Raw genomic sequence first — 19,035 nt, 5'->3', positions numbered from 1 at the left:
TAAATCCAGAACATAAAAATAATTGGGCTCAACACCAGGGTTTAAGTACTCTCAATCATCTAACTCCACTCTTCTCTTTGTATCCTGGCCACTGAGGCTTTCCAAAGCCCTTTTTATGCTAATCATGTTGATCAAAATCATAGCGAAGAAAGGGATATTATCAAGGCACCGTGTGCGCAGGGGGTTGGATTTTTCAACAACTGGAAGGTTGTGTTACTCCACACATACCGGGTACCTCGAACCTCATCTACTCGCGGTCTTAAAGCGTCACCCAATCGGGTCACCCCTTGAAATAATCTTGGAGGAACGTTGCAAGATACTCCCAAGCGCCCATCAAGAAAGCTGAGGGGAGTTTCTGATGATATTCTAAGTTGTTTTGGGTCCTTGGAATTCTTCTTTCATCGGAAGACGACCATTGAGCATTTTAAACACCGAATTGGAACAAACGCGTGACAAACTACGATTTTGAAGAGGCATAGCCTTTAGTGTTCGCTTGCCTCGACGCTGTAAGTTTTCGAATGAGAAAGTAGTAAGCTGATATCGGCTATGTTCGAAATGGATCATCAAGTTGTTAAAACAAGCCATGCTAAGGGGAAATTTGAAATTGCGTAACTAGCACACGACCACAGTATGCATTGCGTTACGTCCAGTCTAAAAAAAGGAGCAGTCTGGTACCGAGCTAAGAAATGTTTCCCTCTCAACTTAAAAGTTTACTGGAGAGTACGAAACACAGCGATGGAAAAGGCTGTCAGTGAGTGGATTTAAATGATATGACTTCAAAGAAACAAGAATTAACCTTTCGGTCAAATAACGTAACTCCATCCACAGTGTTAGCAGTAAGTATGAACGCGTCTACTCTTGATATTAAAGTAACTATTGCAGGAACTTGCAGGAGTTTAATTAATATTGTTCTAAAATCTGTCTCTTATCAGCTCGGCGCTTGATCGATGTCAGTCGTAACTGTTATGCCGTCATCAATCATCGTAAGATATTATGATCAGGACGCTAGCCGTTGCATTGCGACGGCAAACCACCTCAACGATCTTAAAACCACGAACGACAAAAATCAAGGATTTTTATGAAGATGTGTTTCGACATGGCAAACCGTTGAGGTTATTCTGTTGCTGTGGTTCTGGACCTATCAGACCTACTGATGATATAGTGGAATATCCTTTGGAGGTAAGAAAATTGACATAATCTTTTAAGTGGTAAAGAAACAAAAGTCAAAAGTACGGTAATTTTGTAAGAGGTTTAATCCGCCATCTTGTCTGAGTCCACGAGATTTCAGCTGAGTTGGCTCTTAAGCGTGCGCCTTACATGCACTAATTTCTCGCTCGAAATTTTTGTCACTTCCCACGTTGGTTACTAAATAAGCGTTTGGAATGTCGAATAATAGTGGCCTCGAGGAGAAAGTAGGAAACTTGAATATGGAAGAAAAGGATCCTAAGGCAAAAGCAGGAGCTAAAGGTGGAGACAAGAAAAAGAAAGCAGAAACAGGCGGATTTCCGTTGGAAGTAAGTCACGAAAGAGTGCGAGTGTACGTGTCGATCTCTCTCTAAATAGCAAAAATACTGTCTGGAAAATGAAGTCTTTTGTCTTTGCAATTGTGATGTCCGTGGCTTTGTTGTACTTACCATCAGGTTCATTAAGAAGGAACTGAATCTTGTTAAGTTTCGTTCAGAACGAAGACATCTTGCGAGGTCAACGACTAAGTGTTGAGATAAATTTAGCTACTAGAGAACATCTAATTTGCATGTTCACGTGCACTTATCCCAAATTGGTAGCTTCGATCTTGGTTCCTCATTCTGATCCTGTGCATCGCGTTAGCTTTAACGCAATGCACAGGATTTGATGTGACGTAGCTGTCATGTCTGTGGCTTTGTTGTACGTACCATCTGTTTCATCAAGAAGGAATTGAATCTTGCTAAGTTTCGTTCAGAACATAGACATCTTACGAGGTCAACGGTTAAGTTAGCATCTGGAGGACATCTAATTTGCATGTTCACGGGCGCTCATCCAAAACTGATAGATTCGATCTTGGTTCCTCCTTCAGACCCTGTGCATTGTGTTAAATTTAACATTCTTACAATTCACTGAGATGTTGTATGCCGTAATTAAGATTTAATTGTAAATTATCGATTACTGACATAAACTGCAGGTCAGTTCCGCTAAACGGCTGATGCAATATTTTGATTTCTGTTTTGTACAAGTAAAAAAGAACATTTAGAAAGATTTTCGGTTAACTTCGTTCTTAACGAGAACAAAGCTCTCACCCCAGAAGTAAACCATCTTTTTGGCCAATGTTTTCTTAATAAAATATCTTTATGCGGAAATCTTGCGGAACGTTTAACTGTTCTACACAGATAAACGTGTCTATTCTAGTTCTCGGAAATTTTGACGTTCGGTACAAAAATAAGAATCATTTGTTCTTTGTTGAAAGTGAACTTTGTATTGTGCCAAAAAGCCTTTGGGTTATCTCTCCAACAAGTGAAATTGTCGCACATTCAAATTGTTCAATGAAGCATCTTTCTTTTCAACACTCAAGTGACTTTTACAGTGCTAATATCGTCATTTGACTTAAAGAAGGAGTGAAAATTTACTGCATTTTTGGGTCCAGGAAAAATTTCCTCAGAGGACTTCAGGGCAAATTATCACTTGAAATTATGTGTTAGTTGAAACAAAAGGCACCCAGGAAAAAAGGCAAAATTTTTTAAAATTTTTGCATTGGAATGAAATATGTAATTTTTTATTGAAAATTCAGTTTCACTTTGATTATGTTGGGCACAATATTGTACATATCTAGGGTTATCAAAATAAACTGGAAACTGGTGCTTTCCACTGTCAAGGTCCTGTTAGGAGGGGAGGTCTAAATGTCCTCCATCTGAGTTTCAAACCTTTTCAAACAATTTAATGTCACAATACAAAGAGGAAGTACTTTGGAAAATTTAACTTTATAATGAAATACAATTTCTTCTGCCAAAAGTGCTGCTAGTTGCTGACTAATGTTTAAAACACCAATGTTGTAGTTGATTTCACTTTTCTCTTTGTTGCTGTCTTAATTTTGTGTGAGTGGCTTGTTGTTTGTTGTCATTTCAGCTCTTTCATATCAACATTTCACTGGCTTCTCTGTGAAACAAGCCCTCTATTCTGAATGTCTGTTGCTCAATTATCAGCATGGAAACATGACATTGATGAAAATAATACTGTTTAGTGCAACCTACTCGTACACTTGTACTACAGTCTGGTTACTCAAAATGATAACCTTAGATATATGTTTTTTTTTTCTTGCAAGGCTCTTTCTATCTGTAATCATTGTCGCATTTGATTATACCTAACATTGAATGCCAGTGCAATATCCTTTATACGTTAGCCGAGAGGTCTTACTTTTTTTTCCTAACAAATGTAATAATTGCTTTTTAGTTGAACCCACCTCCAGCCTTTTTAGATGAAAGAGTAAAGCTTTTTGATAGACTGAAGGCAGAATATGATGCTAAAATTGAAGGTATAGAATTGTTTATTTTGTTCTTTAGTGTAGTGGTGACCAACTAGAGGGGATAGGGACAATCATGTAATGCATGGTTGTTATTTAGCCTTTTTGCTCTTAACATCTCATTAGCGATTCTCCTAACTATCTGCAATGCAATTTGTATAATTTAAGCTCTTAGAATCTGGTGTTAGATCAACTGATAATCCTCTAATTGAAATATCTCATTATTCTCATTACTTGTCTGCTTGATATTGTATTGATATCACAAAGAGAAATTCTGTCTTGGTCACTCATGGGAGTTAAAGGGTTAAGAGGTATCAAATTATCATTACTACCCTAGCAAGGAATCAGTGCCAAGCTGCTTTGTCTTGAGTTATACTTTGTTTACTTTATGTTAGCTTCCTTAACTGATGACAGATTATTTCTTTGTTGGCTACACTGTAGTTATGTGAATGGTGGTTCATCCTAAAAATTCTCTCTAGTTGATAATTTTCCTACCTCTTATTGCTTTCTTGCAAGGAGAGTAACTAAATTCCAAGGAGGATTTAGATTTTGATCACTCTTGAATGTGACAACAGGTGTGGCATGCATTTGTTAAATTAAAATGGCATGAAGGAGTAAGAAGTTTATTGGTTTTTATAGAAAGTGCAGTTATCACCAACATTTCCAAACTTTTTTTGTGCTGAAAATTCTTTCTTCATTGTAGCCAAAGATAAAACACCAATTAAGGTGACTCTACGAGATGGTAAAGTTGTAGATGGACAGGCCTGGAAGACAACCCCTTATGATATAGCAAGTTCTATTAGGTATGGTTTAGATTTGTCAAAACCTGTTCAATCCTTTGATTGCCCAGAGATACATGTATGAAGACCCACACAAGCAGCTGATATAGAAGTTGAACTGTTGCAACTAATAGACTGTGAATGGCCTTTTTTTAACTTGAAAATGTAAAGTCAACTGTACTGAGGAAACTATAGCTGGATAACCTGAAGCTTTTCCTAAGCTACAATTTCACTTGTATCATTTCCTCTTTTGTTTTGTAGCCAAGGACTTGCTGATAACACTGTTGTTTGCAAGGTGAGTTTGTTGTTCTAAAAGTATTACTGGTATATCTACTTCAGATATAGTAGTTTTGAGTTTTGAAGAGGTTTATTTTCCTTTTGCAATTTTCACACTTACATTTTGAGGTACACTGTGTGGAGTATCAAAGCCTAAAAAAGTTATGTGTAATTACATTTTAGGTTAATGGTGAAGTGTTTGATTTGGACAGAGTTCTTGAAGGAGACTGTACTCTAGAATTTTTAAAATTTGAAGACGATGAAGGTAATTGAGGACAGTCAAGATTGATTGTGTTTTTATGAGTAATTTTACTACTGTTCTGTAATAGCCATTCCCACATAGAGTATTCAATATTTTATGAAGTCTAATCAAAAGGTGTTCATCTGGAGGTCAACGCCAAAGTGAAGTAACTCATGAATAATAGTGTCATTTGATGGGTAAGGGGTCCTACAAAAAGCCTATGTGAAGTGATTGGCTAAGGTTGTTTTTTAGCCCTTCACACCTTAACATCAGTATGCAAACTCTCTATACTATGCTCAATACACTTCTTAAGGTACTGACAAAGAGAATTTGTTTAACAATCAAGAGCTTCTTTAGTTGGTTTCCTTTATTCTCGTAACCTAAATATGTGATTCAGGGATGATATTGTAAGGAGAAATTTGGTGCTAATCACTCTTAGGGGTTAAAGGGTTAAGCTGAACGAGTGTAAATTTACAGACAGATTGAACCTCACTTATGACAATGACTGACAAACAATGCTTGAATTTTGCTGCCAACAGTGCTATGACGAAACTTAAAATCTGTTTCCACCAAACAGACTTCACATTCAACTGACAAACAAATCTGTGCTTGAGTCAAATAGAGCCTCCCACCCAAGTTGCAAAATATTAGTTGCTGCCAGTGGCAACAGTCCTGCCAGGAAATGACCATGCCTGGATAATCATACCACGCAATTAACCATTCTTTATTGTTAGGTGTTGCTATTGAATTAAAATTAATTATAGATTTGTTCTTTATATCAAATAGCCAAAGCAGTCTTTTGGCATTCTAGTGCCCATATTATGGGTGAAGCCATGGAGAGACATTATGGGGGGTATCTTTGTTATGGACCTCCTATAGAAGAGGGATATTACTATGACATGTTCTTGGATGGAAGGTAAAGGATGCACTTTGTATTCAGTTGCAGTGCTACTATTGTAGTAATCCAGTGTAACCTCTCTGTTCCAAGGAGTTTCACCTTCAACTATCAATACAGGTTCATGCAGAAGGGTGATGATAAGTGAGAAAAATATTAATTTGGGGATATTGTTGGAATTCACACTAAATCTTTATGTTGAAAATTGATCAATATCAGTATGAAAGCAACTGCACACCTAAACAAGTTACAAGGGGAGGGGTAGGTGTACAGTTTCTCAGATCCTGTTATTAATCCACAAAAGTTATATAGCATTATAATAAATATTAAATGCACCTGAACAAGAAATGTTGGAATTGAAATTTAACCTATGGAAGCATGGGTTAAATTTTATTTCTTATTCAGCTATTGTTGGAAAATTTTTGTTTGTACTGTTTTGAAGTTCTTCAAAGTCCTGGAAACTTTTTTAAGATGTCAGCTCTTGTGAGATGTTATTGTTTATTATAATTATGTCATCTCTTACACTCTCTGGATTCTTCGTGCTGACTTAGGCAGGTGTCATCCAATGACTATCCCTCTCTTGATTCTTTGACGAAGTCCATTGTGAAGGAGAAACAACCATTTGTAAGACTTGAGCTGTCAAAAGAAGACCTCTTAGAGATGTTCAAGGTATCACTTTTTCATTATTTAGTAGAGACTCACAGCAACATAAGTGTTCCAATATGGCCCCCTTCCCTCTCTCTTCACTTGCCCTTGCGCCCAAATGCATTTACATTACTTTGAAATAGTTGTTTATTGGTATTTGTTTGTGCCTCATACTTTTGCAGAAACAATATACTTCTGTATAAAGGCTTGCAGTATGCTTTGTTCTAAACATTGTTGGTTCTTAACCAAAAAAATCCATGTTGTTCACCTCGCACAATAAATCTGGATAACAATTTAGGTGCAAAATGTTGACTCCCATTTTTCCCCTTGGTGAATTTTTGTAAAGCCAACTCCACCTCCTTCCCTTGGGCTACCCATTGCAAAGCTTTAGAATTGAATATTTTCCCTCCATATTAGAACATTAATGCTATAATGTACACTTTTGTTTTAACAATATCGATCATTCAAAGCTGCAAACCAAATGTCTAAATCTCGTGACAATGTCTGACTAAACTTGGCACATCACTGGCAGAATCTTTATTGAGATCTTGTATAATGGCTGGACAAGTTTTGTAACAAGTAACTAGTATGTTATATTAAGAGATACTTGTGTTATTCTTAACTGTTGTAAGTTTTGTACAAAGAGGAACTTGGTCTGATGTGAATTGTAGGTCCTTTTAGGAGGAAAAAATACATCTACAGCTATGTCATTTTTAAAGGCATTGTTCTCTTTTACAGTACAATGAATTTAAATGCAGGATTATAAGGGAAAAAGTAAAAACCCCCACCACCACTGTCTACAGGTAAGTGTGGAAATATATTTACTTTTAACTCCCATGACTGACCAAGATTAATTTCTCCTTACAATATCAATACAATATCAAACAGGCAAGTGATGAGAATAAAGAATAATATCAATTAGGGAATTATTAGTTGATCCAATGCCAAATTCTCCAAACTTACATAATTATAAGAATTGTGTAGCAGACAGTAAGAAATAAAAGAAACCTTGGGAGTGAAAGGATTAAATTATGAAGCTGAGCAGTGATAAGTACATTTTGACAAGAATAGAATGTTTCAACAAGATGCTAAAAGTGCTGTGATGTTTATGTTGTTTAAGGTGTGGGCCTCTTATTGACTTGTGCCGCGGTCCTCATGTAAGACATACTGGAAAGATAAAAGCCATGACAGTCACTAAGGTATATGATGAAGTATAGGCACTGTGTTAGATGCTTTTGTTTTAATTCACTGAATTGTGAGGATATGTTAGACCTTCTGGGGCCAAATTTGCCATTTTTTTGTTTACCTCAAACATAGTTTTACTATTTCAACTAAAGTTTCCAAAAAAATTATTGTAAAATATTGAAATTCATTCAAGTTGTTTACATTGATTTTCTGAACTGAATTCTTTGAGCTGCCTAAGTTTAAGAAGCCAATTATAATGTTTAATATGTTTCCTTTGAGTCAATCGTTTGCCTTTATTTGCGTGTTGTGCCTGTAAAATGTAGTGCACTTCAACATTGACCTTTGACTCCTCTGCCTTCAGAACTCTGCCACTTACTGGGAAGGAAACTGCGAAGCAGAATCTCTCCAGCGGCTCTATGGAATCTCATTCCCAAATGAGAAACAGGTGAATTCAACAAAATTATTAGGAATAGACATGATTTCTTTAAGTGAAAAAAGGAGAGTATGTATACTTCATCCGTGCCAACATCTCATATTTCTGGTTTCTGTACTTTTGTATTATGAAATCTTGAATTTATAAGTAGGTTTTTTGCAATACTTATAAAGAGGTTAGATTTTTTGTTCTAATGATATAAATTCCTTCCTTACTAAGTTACAGAGTGTATTTTGTTACATTTCTTCATTGGTTAAAGCTTCACAGCCAAGTGGTGGCAGGTGAAAAACTTTTTTGGTAGAAATATTAACAGAAGCTATGCATTATTTCAAAAATTGTTGGATAGGCTTATGGTTTCCAGATTTTCTTGATCTTAAAGTTAGTTTGCCCTAGTTTGCCTTTGTTAGAACCAAGGTCAGCTTTAGGGAATTAAGAACCGCAACCACCATTATATTTAATAACCAACATACATGAAACTGTTTTATGCCAATACAAGCCCACTGAAGTCTACTTTTTATTCTTTTACTTAACCAGATGAAAGATTGGAAGAAATTTCAGGAGGAAGCTGCTAAAAGAGATCACAGAAAATTAGGCAGGGTATGAGAATGAGCATTTTTTTATATTAGGGAGCTGCCTAATTCTCCCTTTATTGCTAGTTTCCAAGCTATCAGAATGATTTTTATTTATATATTTTATTCAAATAGTGGTCACAAAGTCAACAACATGCCATATGCTAAGTGATCTGATTGCAAAATGTTTCATCAATACAGTGTATGTTTAAGCAGCGGTGGGCCAAGATTCATTATGCTAAATGATGATTTTTTTCCTATTCAGGATCATGAATTGTTTTTCTTCCATGAGTTAAGCCCTGGAAGCTGTTTCTTTTTGCCGAAAGGAGCTCACATCTACAACACACTAATAAATTTCCTTAAGGTACTGTTCCCTTTGAAATATCTCTAACAGGAGTTGCTAGTAATTTTTTGGTTCTAAGATATTTCCTTCTTATCATTTCTTTTTCAAAAAATGTGAAAGTCTGTACTCTAGTCACTCATTCAGCCAGAGCTTGTCCCAGTTTCCATAGTATATTGGGACTAGCAGTATTTCTATTCCCACTCGGATAGGATTCTAATCCATTGCATGGTTACCCCCACGCATTTTGTCTGCATTTCCTGACGAGTTGTTTGTACTCATTTATAATCTTGGGTGGAGAGAAGCACTGTAAAAGTTTAGCCTGTATAGCCTCAAGCCTGGACCTCCTGCATGCTAACTGTTCTGCCACCATGTTTCCACCATTTACCTGAGATCTGACTGTTAATTCTCCCCTCTAGGTGCTACAGGTTTCCTTGAAATAAGTTTTGAGAATTTGCTGTTAGATTAAGATAATAACTTTCACTTGATTAGTTTGAGTAGTCTCGTCTCCTGTTTGCTGGACAGCGTTTGGATATTACAAGAAGAAGTTACATGTTAATCACTTCTGGGTTTTAAAAGGTTAAACCACAATATTATTCTGGGATTATGGCAAAGGAAGATCAAAGGGAAAATAAAAGCCAATCAGTTAGCTTGCTGAACTCTGGAGTAAGGGTTAAAGCATATTTCAATATTGATCGTCTTGAAACCAAAATCAAAGAAATATCAATGGCCAATCAGAAAAATGGAAAAATCACTAGAACCCAATCAGAACTCAAAGTAAAAACTAACAAACTGACCTAAGCGGTAATTTTTGGACCAATCACAGAGATGATTGATGACTGTTTGAATACTGGGACAACCACCCATCCAAATTGGCCTTTTTGGTCATCTGTAGACCTTTGTGCAAATGAATTCTAACGTCACACAAATCTCTTACTTTTTATTACATTAGGAAGAGTACAAAAAGCGAGGTTTCCAGGAAGTTATTTCACCAAACATCTATAGCACTAAGTTGTGGGAGACTTCGGGACACTGGCAGCATTACTCTGTAAGAATAAAAGGTCATATTTTATTCTGATCCTTATGATACTCTAAATACAAGCAGCGTTTTGAATATCACAGTGTTTCTCTCCCAGGAAAACATGTTCTCTTTTGAGGTGGAGAAGGAACGGTACGCTCTAAAGCCCATGAATTGTCCAGGACATTGGTATGTATTCTCTTGGGCTTCTCAATTTTTAATGGTAGTAGGACTGAGTGGAGTCCAATTCGGTCTGTAATCATATGAGTGTTGACGAAATCGGACGACTGCGAAGCGGGAGTCTGATTATTTTACCTCTACAAATTTGAATGTGATTGGCGTATTGAACTGTCCGATAACAACTTGGCAAGTGAAATAGTGAAAAATTGGGGTTTTTCAACTAATCACCATCGATGAAATTGAAAAAAAAGGCCTTGGTCCTTGAATGAGCCTTTGTGTTTTTCCAAATTTGCATAATCCCTAATCAGCCTGTAGTCATTACGAGAACATAATGCCCCTCTTTGATCTTGCTCATAGCCAATCAGAGCACGCGTTCTATCGGCCATAATCTCACGCCATGTAATAATCACCAATAGGTCCTCTTTTTATCTGCTCCTTGATTCTTAGAGATAAGGTGAAATCTTGATATCATGGATTTTATCTTGCGAGAAGAGTTACCCTCTTGCATGTTCTGTTCACATTTGACTTTCTTCCAGTGTAATGTTTGACCATCGTCCACGGTCTTGGCGTGAGCTTCCACTGAGGATGGCAGACTTCGGAGTGCTTCATCGTAATGAACTGTCTGGTACACTTACTGGACTGACCCGAGTCAGAAGATTTCAACAAGATGATGCTCATATCTTTTGTAGACCAGATCAGGTACGAGTTTTACTTTAACTTAAACCTTTCACTCCCAAGATCTATTACCCATCATCTGCACTGTCTTTTACGTATTGGAGAGCGTTTTTCCTTATGTGCGTAAATTTGGGGATATGCTTGTAATACGTGGTTGTTAGAGGTCGGAAATTTTCAAGTGGAAAAATAATTCGTGGCAGAAGCAAAAGTTGAGGATATTTTTCTAAGCCAGCAGGAAGTAATATTTCTTAGATGTATCAAGAAAAACGTTTTCAGTGGGTATTAAGGAATTCTGAAGACGTGAGTATACGGTTGAATGGGACTTATCAGTGCCTGTCTTTTTATTTCAGATTGGTGAAGAAATCAAAGGCTGCCTGGATTTCCTGAAGTTCGTCTACAACAAGTTTGGTTTCTCCTTCAAACTTTTCCTGTCCACCAGACCTGAGAAGTACATGGGTAAGCTGGAGCTTTGGGACAGTGCTGAGAAGGTGCGATTACTGATCACTGTGGTAGCGCTTTTCGATTGAGAGTCGTGAAAGCAAAACCAAAGTAATCACAACAGCCAATCAGAAGAAAGGAAAATACCTTGAAGAGCCAATGAAAAAACACAAAATGAAAACAACCAAACTGCGTCAAGCGTGTGAAAACGCGGCAACCAAGTCGTGATTCGTTTAAGTTTGCATCTGATTGGTGGAAAAAATTGGCACGAGATTTCTGGACCAATCACATAACGAAGTAAAGCTAAAGGAAAGCAATCCCGGATTAATTTTGCACTCAATTGAAAATTGCTCTAATGCTCTTTTTCACTGGATCTGTCTTAAACGAAACAAAAAAATTGTTAAGCTCTCGATGGTTTCCTTTTTTTTTACAAGCGTGAGACGAAGACAAGTTTCTTACTCCCGTTTGAAAGCGAAGTGGAGTCTGAGGGTTTCAGATTCGATTCTTCATGAAGATTCCAATTTTTTTTCTGTCCCACGCTCGTGACAGGGTGAAAAAAAACGTCTCTTAGGGATCTGTCTGTAATAAGTTTCAGAATACATGAATAGATATAGGCTTCTGTGCATATCGCGTACAGTGTTAAACCTTTGCATGAAAAATTTGCCCAGTAATGATTGATCAGCAAGCAAAGAATCTTTCGATCGTTTAACAAATTCTCCTTGTTTGTAGCATAGGACATGTATAGAGAACAATGTATAGAATTTTCATTTTGATGTTGGTGTGCCAGGATCAGGAGGTCATAGAGTTTTGTCATTGATTTATTTAGGAGCTGGAACGACGTCTCAATGAGTTTGGAATGACTTGGAAGTTGAACCCAGGAGATGGAGCATTTTATGGACCCAAGGTACACCACTAGCTCACAAATTTTCTGTGTCTGTGGGGCGGTTCGGTTTTTATCGAGTGAATTTCATGGAAATGACCGAGTTCCGCAGTTAACGGGGAGAAATTTCGGTCGGTCGGTCGGTCGGTCCATCGATTCCTGTAAACATCCGGGCATTTCTTTGCGCAGCAGTATTGAACCGCTGAGAATCGTATGACTACCGTAGGCTCCAAAAGCTTGTCCACAGCGGCCAGCTTTCAAGGAGCTTTGGATTGATAAGAAAGTCGTGCACTACTGATAGTCAATTAAATGGTAAACAGTGAAGTGACTTCTTCCTGAGCAAATAACTCTTTTAGGTAGCTTTTTTTTACTTGTGGAATATAACCAAGTTTGTGATCAGTTTGGATGAATTCAAAGGTACTTGGCACTATCACTGGTCCTGTTTAAGGTGCGCTTTAGTTGTCAGTGTGATCCATGTTTTTCTTTGCCAGATTGATATTCAGATTCAAGACGCACTCCGCCGGTATCACCAGTGTGCAACCATACAACTTGACTTCCAGCTGCCAGAAAGATTCAACCTAACTTTTGTCAGGTAAGAGAAGGTCGGATGTTAGTTTTCAGTCTTCTCATCGAGAGATTGGCGAAGACTGTCATAGCGTTTTTTTTTCTCTTATAAAAGATCTTTAACTTGAGCGAAGCTAGTTCATTGACGTTTTTCTGTTGGATTTGGTAATCCAACCTTTAAATGGCAATTTATACTGGAGTGAAGGCCGAAAAATATGTCACAGACTCGTGATTTTCTAATTCCCCCCCCCCCCCTCCCTCAAATATCCCGCAGCTTCTGTCTGTCGCTACTGATAGTGAAGAGTATGAGCCACTGAGTGAAGAATATGTTCGTATGAAAAACCTCTACTGTAGATACGATGGGGTGTTGCACACTCAAGTGGAAATAATAATTATTTTTTGTTTTATTTTGTCTCTTTTTAAACCTTTGCTTTTATCACAAAACACAATTCTACAAAAACATTACTTACAATGCAAGACTCATTACGCTACTCTATTTACAGAAAAATACTTATGATGTTTACAATGTAGGTTACTCGTGCTAGCAATACAGTACTGAATATGGTTACTTACAAAAAATATAATTACTAGCAATTCGGGCTACTTACACTACTAATAATACAATAATCTACTTACAATGTTACTTTCTGAATATACAGTTACTTACAATACATTATACGGTATATTGTCTTTGAGGAGGCTGGAGTACTTCTCAATAAAACATATAATTAAGACAAATTTTCAAGATTATATTTAATGAGTAGCTTACTGATAAAGTCCTGAAAGGAGATGGTCAGGCTATTTAACATGGCTGAATCAATATAATGGCGCATAGATAAGGTGTTGTAGTTGAATTTCTGTATTGTTGTTGTGTCATTTGATGATTTAGTGGCGATGGCGATGAGAAGAAAAGGCCTGTCATCATTCACCGCGCCATATTGGGCTCCGTAGAGAGAATGATTGCTGTCCTTACTGAGAATTTTGGTGGGAAATGGTAAATAACGAGTAGTACCTTATTTATTGGTAATAAACGATAAACAGTAGATGAATAGAGTGCTTTTGTATTGAGTGTCGCAAAACCAAAACCAAAGTAGTCACAACAGCCAATCAATAGAAAGGAAATTACTTTTATGAGCCAATCAGAGCGTGATTTGTTGTAGTTTTGCATCTGATTGGTTAAGAAAGTGGCGCGAGTCTTCTAAACCAACCACATAACGAAGTAAAGCAAAAACAAAGTAATCCCGGATTTCTTTCGACATTCAATTGAAAACTGCTCCAGTGATTGATTTTGTGATTTGTAAACTGTTTTATTTTGTTGTTGCAGGCCGTTCTGGCTTTCTCCAACTCAAGCCATCGTCATTCCTGTTTCCCCTAAGTACGAAGACTATGCAGTCAAGGTATGTAAATACTTTCATTTAAATGTTATCCATGCGTACTAGTGGCGCCATTCCTCGTCAGAGCATGTCTAGTAATGCATATGACCACACTTCACAATAATTTCTATTCAATGTAAATGATGGAGTCGAAACTTCACCATCAACACCTGAAATGACGACATCGTGAGATAAACGGTAGCACTTCTAAAAGATTGTATTTCATTACGATTCATGTTCACAACTGTATATCTTTTCTGGGAGACTCCAAATTTCGTGCCGATGGCGTTAATCTGGTTTTCTTGCGGCTATTATTCGTTTCTTAGCAAGGAAGCACTATAACTGGAAGTGGATTTCAGTCTCGCAGCTGTAAGGATTTCATTAACATGCGGGAATCCTCCCTTCCTTTGCATTTTCAAGGACTTAACGAAAACACTTCCACGGTGCCACGCGTGTCGACAAGTTTACGCGCGCGTAAGGGTTTTGTCTTAGGGCACAGCAGCCTATCACACCATCGGCAGCCGCTTATGGAAACATTTATTCAAGCCTCTGCGGATCACTTTTGATACATGATCTAAAACTGCTCTTACGGCCAGAAGTGAGAATTTACAAATCGGAAATGGTATTTAATAGTGTCGTATTTTGTTGTGTAGGTGAAGACTACCGTGTTCAGTGCAGGTTATCAGGCCGATGTTGACCTCGATCATGGCACCACACTGAACAAGAAGATCAGGAACGCACAGCTTGCTCAGTACAACTTCATATTTGGTAAGACAACTTACTGTGTATTGCTGAAAAGAAAGATGCAGTGTGGGAATTCTAATTGATACTTTTTGCTTCGACGCAAAATTTTATACTTCAAATGCAAGAACAAAAAATAGCTATGGTAGAATGAATTCTCCTTCATTGAATTCAAAGGCGCCTGCGAATTCAGCATGCCAAGGGGAGGAAGAAGGGAAAGTGAGCACAAACTACCATCATTAAACACGTCGCGCTCCAATTTTTTATCCCCGCCTCACACCCCCATTTTATAAATAAATGAAATGAACTGACATTTGACAGTAAGAAGATTTTAAGTGGTTTTCAAAGTTGAACTGCTATTAAAGCAATAGCAAAATGGCAACGAGAGTAAATTTTGTTTCGATCGAGTTTGATCACGTGCCACTCATTTACTAATTGGGTGCACTACTGAATACCGAGTTATGAAGTGGGAATCTGATTACGTATAAATTAAAAAAGTAGTAAATTGACCTGTCGATGATTTCAGGTAACGAACTGATTTTCACGATGAACCGCTATTTCAGAAAATTGCTTCTTTCTCCTATGTGCGTAGACCTTTTAGGGTGTTTAACGATCAGATGTTAACAGCCTTCTGTCGGCTGTTAACAGTTGAGACCTTGTTCCGTCAGGACCGCAACCTGGACAGAACCGTCGACTATGAAATGAATTCAGCCCTTCGCGAAATTCTTAAGAATAATGTTGATTTCTGTTCGTAAGAATTTGGCGAACGGCTGAATGTCTTAACCGTCTTTACAGGAGCCACATTTCAACCTCAGCATGACTTGTGAACAGCATTGATTTCCAAAAAGAAACATAAATATTTCGTTGTCAGGGTTCTAGTTCTCGAACCAGGCCCATTTTGGCGATGTTATGTTGGTTTCAAAATGTACAGAATATTAAAACGAACACATTGAGTGTTTTTTTTCCTAATTACATCGGCTTTTGTTTCGCAATAGTCTCGTTGCCGTTGCCGTCGAGGTTTGCTAAAGGTCTCGCATCCAACAGACGGTAAGCTCCTTAGGGTTGAAATTGTTTCATCTTGTTTCCTTTCAGTTGTGGGCGAAAAGGAAGAAAATTCCAACACGGTCAATGTCCGTACTCGCGACAATAAAGTTCACGGGGAGAAGACTGTCGATGAAGTGCTTGAAAAGTTTGCCCATCTCTCCAAGGAACGAGTCAGGGACAGCGAGGAGGAATTTTGAAATGACAATAATTTAGAACGCATGGTTCTTTCGTAAATTGCTATAACCAGCAAATAAAAAAGGGAAAGAAGAGGGGAAATAGGGAGGCAGGGGCTGGAAATTAGTTTTAGGAAGTTGTTCAATGTGACTACAGGACAAAAAGTATATCTTTTAGGTGTAACACGACCTAACACATGTCAGTATATGGTATTGTATTGAACTCTTTGCACCTTAATACAGTATCAGTATGCATTCTCTCCATGCTGTATACGTTTCCTGAGGTGCTGCCAAGGAAAATTTGTGAAACAATTAACATTTTCTCTAGTCGGTGGTCATTACCCTCATTCTTGTGACCTTAAAGTTTGATTCAGAGGTGATATTGTGAGGAGTATTAGGACGCCAGTCACTCTTAGGGGGTTAGAAGGTTAATGTAGGACTAACTCCACTCAACAGATTTTGAAAAAAAAAAAAAGAAATTTTTCATGACGATTCGTAATACGTTATTGCTGAATAATAATAGCAGCTAACCAAAGCTATATGGATTTCCGCTCCGCCCTTTCCTATTCCATTCAAACTAACCATAAGCAACTGCTTAAACTTGTTTTTATTTTTGTTTCCGTTTTGTGGTAATCTATTAGTACCACATTTTCAAATTGGTTTGCCGTAGTGTCACGTCCTCTATTAGCTTGCCGTGCATTAAGAATTCTTTACTCTAATTCACAAAATGAAATGTATGAAATTTGTTAAAAGTAAACCTCAGGGGAAGGTTAAGTTTACAGACGTAGTTAGTATTTAGACGTGCTGTGAAAAGACGAGGATGTCTGTGTGAATTGCATGTGGCAATGACAACATGGCTATTATTAAAATAATGTGAGAACTTACTTTTGATGCGTCTCAGAGTGGTTGGTTTGTTCTTACTAGTTATTCTTCGCCTTTGGCGGGTGTTCTTGTTTTCCTTTTTGTTGTTTTTGTTACTGAAATACTTTTATACTTATTTTCTGCTAGTGAAAAGTTTTGGTTAGATCCTGTTTTAAGAAAGTAATTTCACAGAGCGCCAGTGAAACCCCTTACATAAAGAACGAGGAGTAACTTATTTCCTTTTTGTACAGTGTTAAAAATAATTACACGTGACGTAGTTCCGGTTTTGGTCAAGGAAAAAAGGGATGGAACCGAGAGAACAAGAGCACAAGGAAGGCAGACAGACGGACGGTTATGATTACATAGACAGTGATAGAGACGGAAGTGAGGATATATTTATTCGATTTAAGCATTAACCGAGAGAGGAATGGAGTTGGAGCTGACACAAAAAGTTCAGGGTTGGGTTTATGCGTAGCTAATATCTTGAATTTCCTTTGGAAGTTTGAGATGGACACTACTTTGAAATAAACTTTCCTTTCGGGGCAGAATATGCTTTTGAAGCGTACTACTTCTGCTCCACCACGTTGTCCTTTTTGTGGTTAAAATGTGGAATGTCAAGTAATTGCATTTCTCTCTATCAAAACTTGTTCGGAAATCTTGATGACTACGTTATATAAATGACCAGAAAAAGTAAACAGCTCGCTGCGTTTTGTTATCACTGCCGCATGAGAATCGATACGTTACGCACGTGGTCTTAGATTTGTGTTCCTGTAGAGTTCCAAGAATTCACATTACGAGTCACGTATGAAAATAAACTGTGATTATATATGGAATTTCCGACCGGTAACAAACCTCGCGACCTAACTCATAGCTTCTTAAAAATTCCGGTGGAATTTTCTTAGATTATATCTCATCTTTAGCTCCGTGCGTGTGCCTTGGGAAACATTGCGTGACAATTATGCAGATACTTCGCCTTGTAAGGTTGCCTAGTCAACATTCAAACAACCACGTTTGCTTTTTCATCATCTTCGCTCCGACTTAAAGTTATCGGGATGCTTTAACGATAGGATTTTCTCAGAATTTTCTTTGAAAAGTACCGTTTTGACACTCTTCGAGTCAAAACATCTCTTGTAAAGACCACAGGCTGAAACGATTTCCACGTGTATTGTGAACAACCTTTAAATAGTTTAAATATACTGTCGATACTGGAATGTTTTCCATCCTTATTTTGATGTATAAAATTCCAATATCCCATACCGTGAGTTTTCGGAGAACTTATTCAGGATATACTATTTAGTTTGCGTGATTAAGTCCTTATTGAATCTTAAATTATTTACCACAAAGGGATACGTTACACGATACTATTCGAGAGTATTCAAGTGAACTTTCCAGACTAAATGACCCTTGACTTTGAAATTGTTGAATGACCGAAGTTTCCTTCGGTAACATTCTGTTAAGCGGACGGAATCAATCAAAGTTTAACATCTGTTTGTTAGATGGAACTAAAGATTTAAGATGTTCAAGTAGCTGATGAATTATGGAGAACTTACGAGAGTTTTTAGGATTAATTATGCCATTTGCGAGAAGCATCTGAGCATCAACCAGAATTATTTTCTTTTTTTGAACGTCTTGTGTAGATGGAACAGACGTGAAATATCGCAGACACAAAGCACCAATTATAAATATCAGTCTTTAGGGATCTTGGCAGCCTCAAGTCATTGTCTATTATGTTTTTTATTACAACCAAAGCTCGCGTAAAAGGAAGCCCAGAAGATTAATGGGTCACATGCAACTAGAATATTTGTACAGCCAGCAGGACGAGAAAGAACATTAAAATAAAATTTGTCTAGTCAGCAATAAGCCCTCCCTTATCAGAAAGTACCTTTGTTATTTTTTTTATGTTGCCGTCAATGTTATGACGTAGATTGACTTCTTCAAGCGACGCGATACGGCGCATTTTATCGTGCTGGTTATTATTCACGCACCGGGCCACGTTATCTGATCCAGTGCGCTGTACTTACCTCATCCGGGATATTTGATTTAATCCATTATGTCATGGTCCAGAATTTCCATAGTGAATTCGTTTCACCTTTGTGTTACGTTACGATTAAAGCGCGCAGCCTGGAGGCACAGGTTCCTCCCTATTTGGCACAGAACCAATACTTAAGAATATTTCTAAGAGTGTCTGTAGTAGTTTATGAAGTCAGGTGATGTTGAAATGCAATGCGATTACAC

The 19,035-nt window shown here is 37.5% G+C and overlaps 1 protein-coding gene across 2 annotated transcripts; it reads left to right on the top strand.

Moving 5' to 3' along the window:
- The first annotated feature begins 648 nt into the window (after positions 1 to 648).
- On the top strand, positions 649 to 16,828 carry LOC113674466 (threonine--tRNA ligase 1, cytoplasmic). Of its 2 annotated transcripts, none has more exons than XM_089204714.1 (23): positions 649 to 836; positions 933 to 1,179; positions 3,421 to 3,502; positions 4,194 to 4,293; positions 4,531 to 4,564; positions 4,729 to 4,810; positions 5,573 to 5,702; positions 6,233 to 6,350; positions 7,065 to 7,129; positions 7,447 to 7,525; positions 7,873 to 7,956; positions 8,479 to 8,541; positions 8,779 to 8,877; positions 9,806 to 9,901; positions 9,990 to 10,060; positions 10,588 to 10,750; positions 11,077 to 11,214; positions 11,991 to 12,068; positions 12,536 to 12,636; positions 13,498 to 13,602; positions 13,933 to 14,005; positions 14,635 to 14,749; positions 15,815 to 16,828. In XM_089204714.1, the coding sequence occupies exons 2-23, from the start codon at positions 994 to 996 to the stop codon at positions 15,961 to 15,963; spliced, it is 2,211 nt and encodes a 736-aa protein (XP_089060840.1). In that variant the 5' UTR covers positions 649 to 836; positions 933 to 993; the 3' UTR covers positions 15,964 to 16,828. The 2 variants fall into 2 exon arrangements, with proteins under 2 accessions (XP_089060840.1, XP_089060842.1); XM_089204716.1 differs by having other exon boundaries at positions 682 to 836; positions 933 to 1,514.
- Positions 16,829 to 19,035: the final 2,207 nt, after the last annotated feature.

The sequence above is a fragment of the Pocillopora damicornis genome, chromosome 4, assembly GCF_964200805.1.
Source record: "Pocillopora damicornis chromosome 4, jaPocDami1.2, whole genome shotgun sequence".
Classification (NCBI taxonomy): Eukaryota; Metazoa; Cnidaria; class Anthozoa; order Scleractinia; family Pocilloporidae; genus Pocillopora; species Pocillopora damicornis.
Note: the sequence above shows the minus strand (reverse complement) of the source record. Positions and strands in the feature narration are given on the sequence as shown.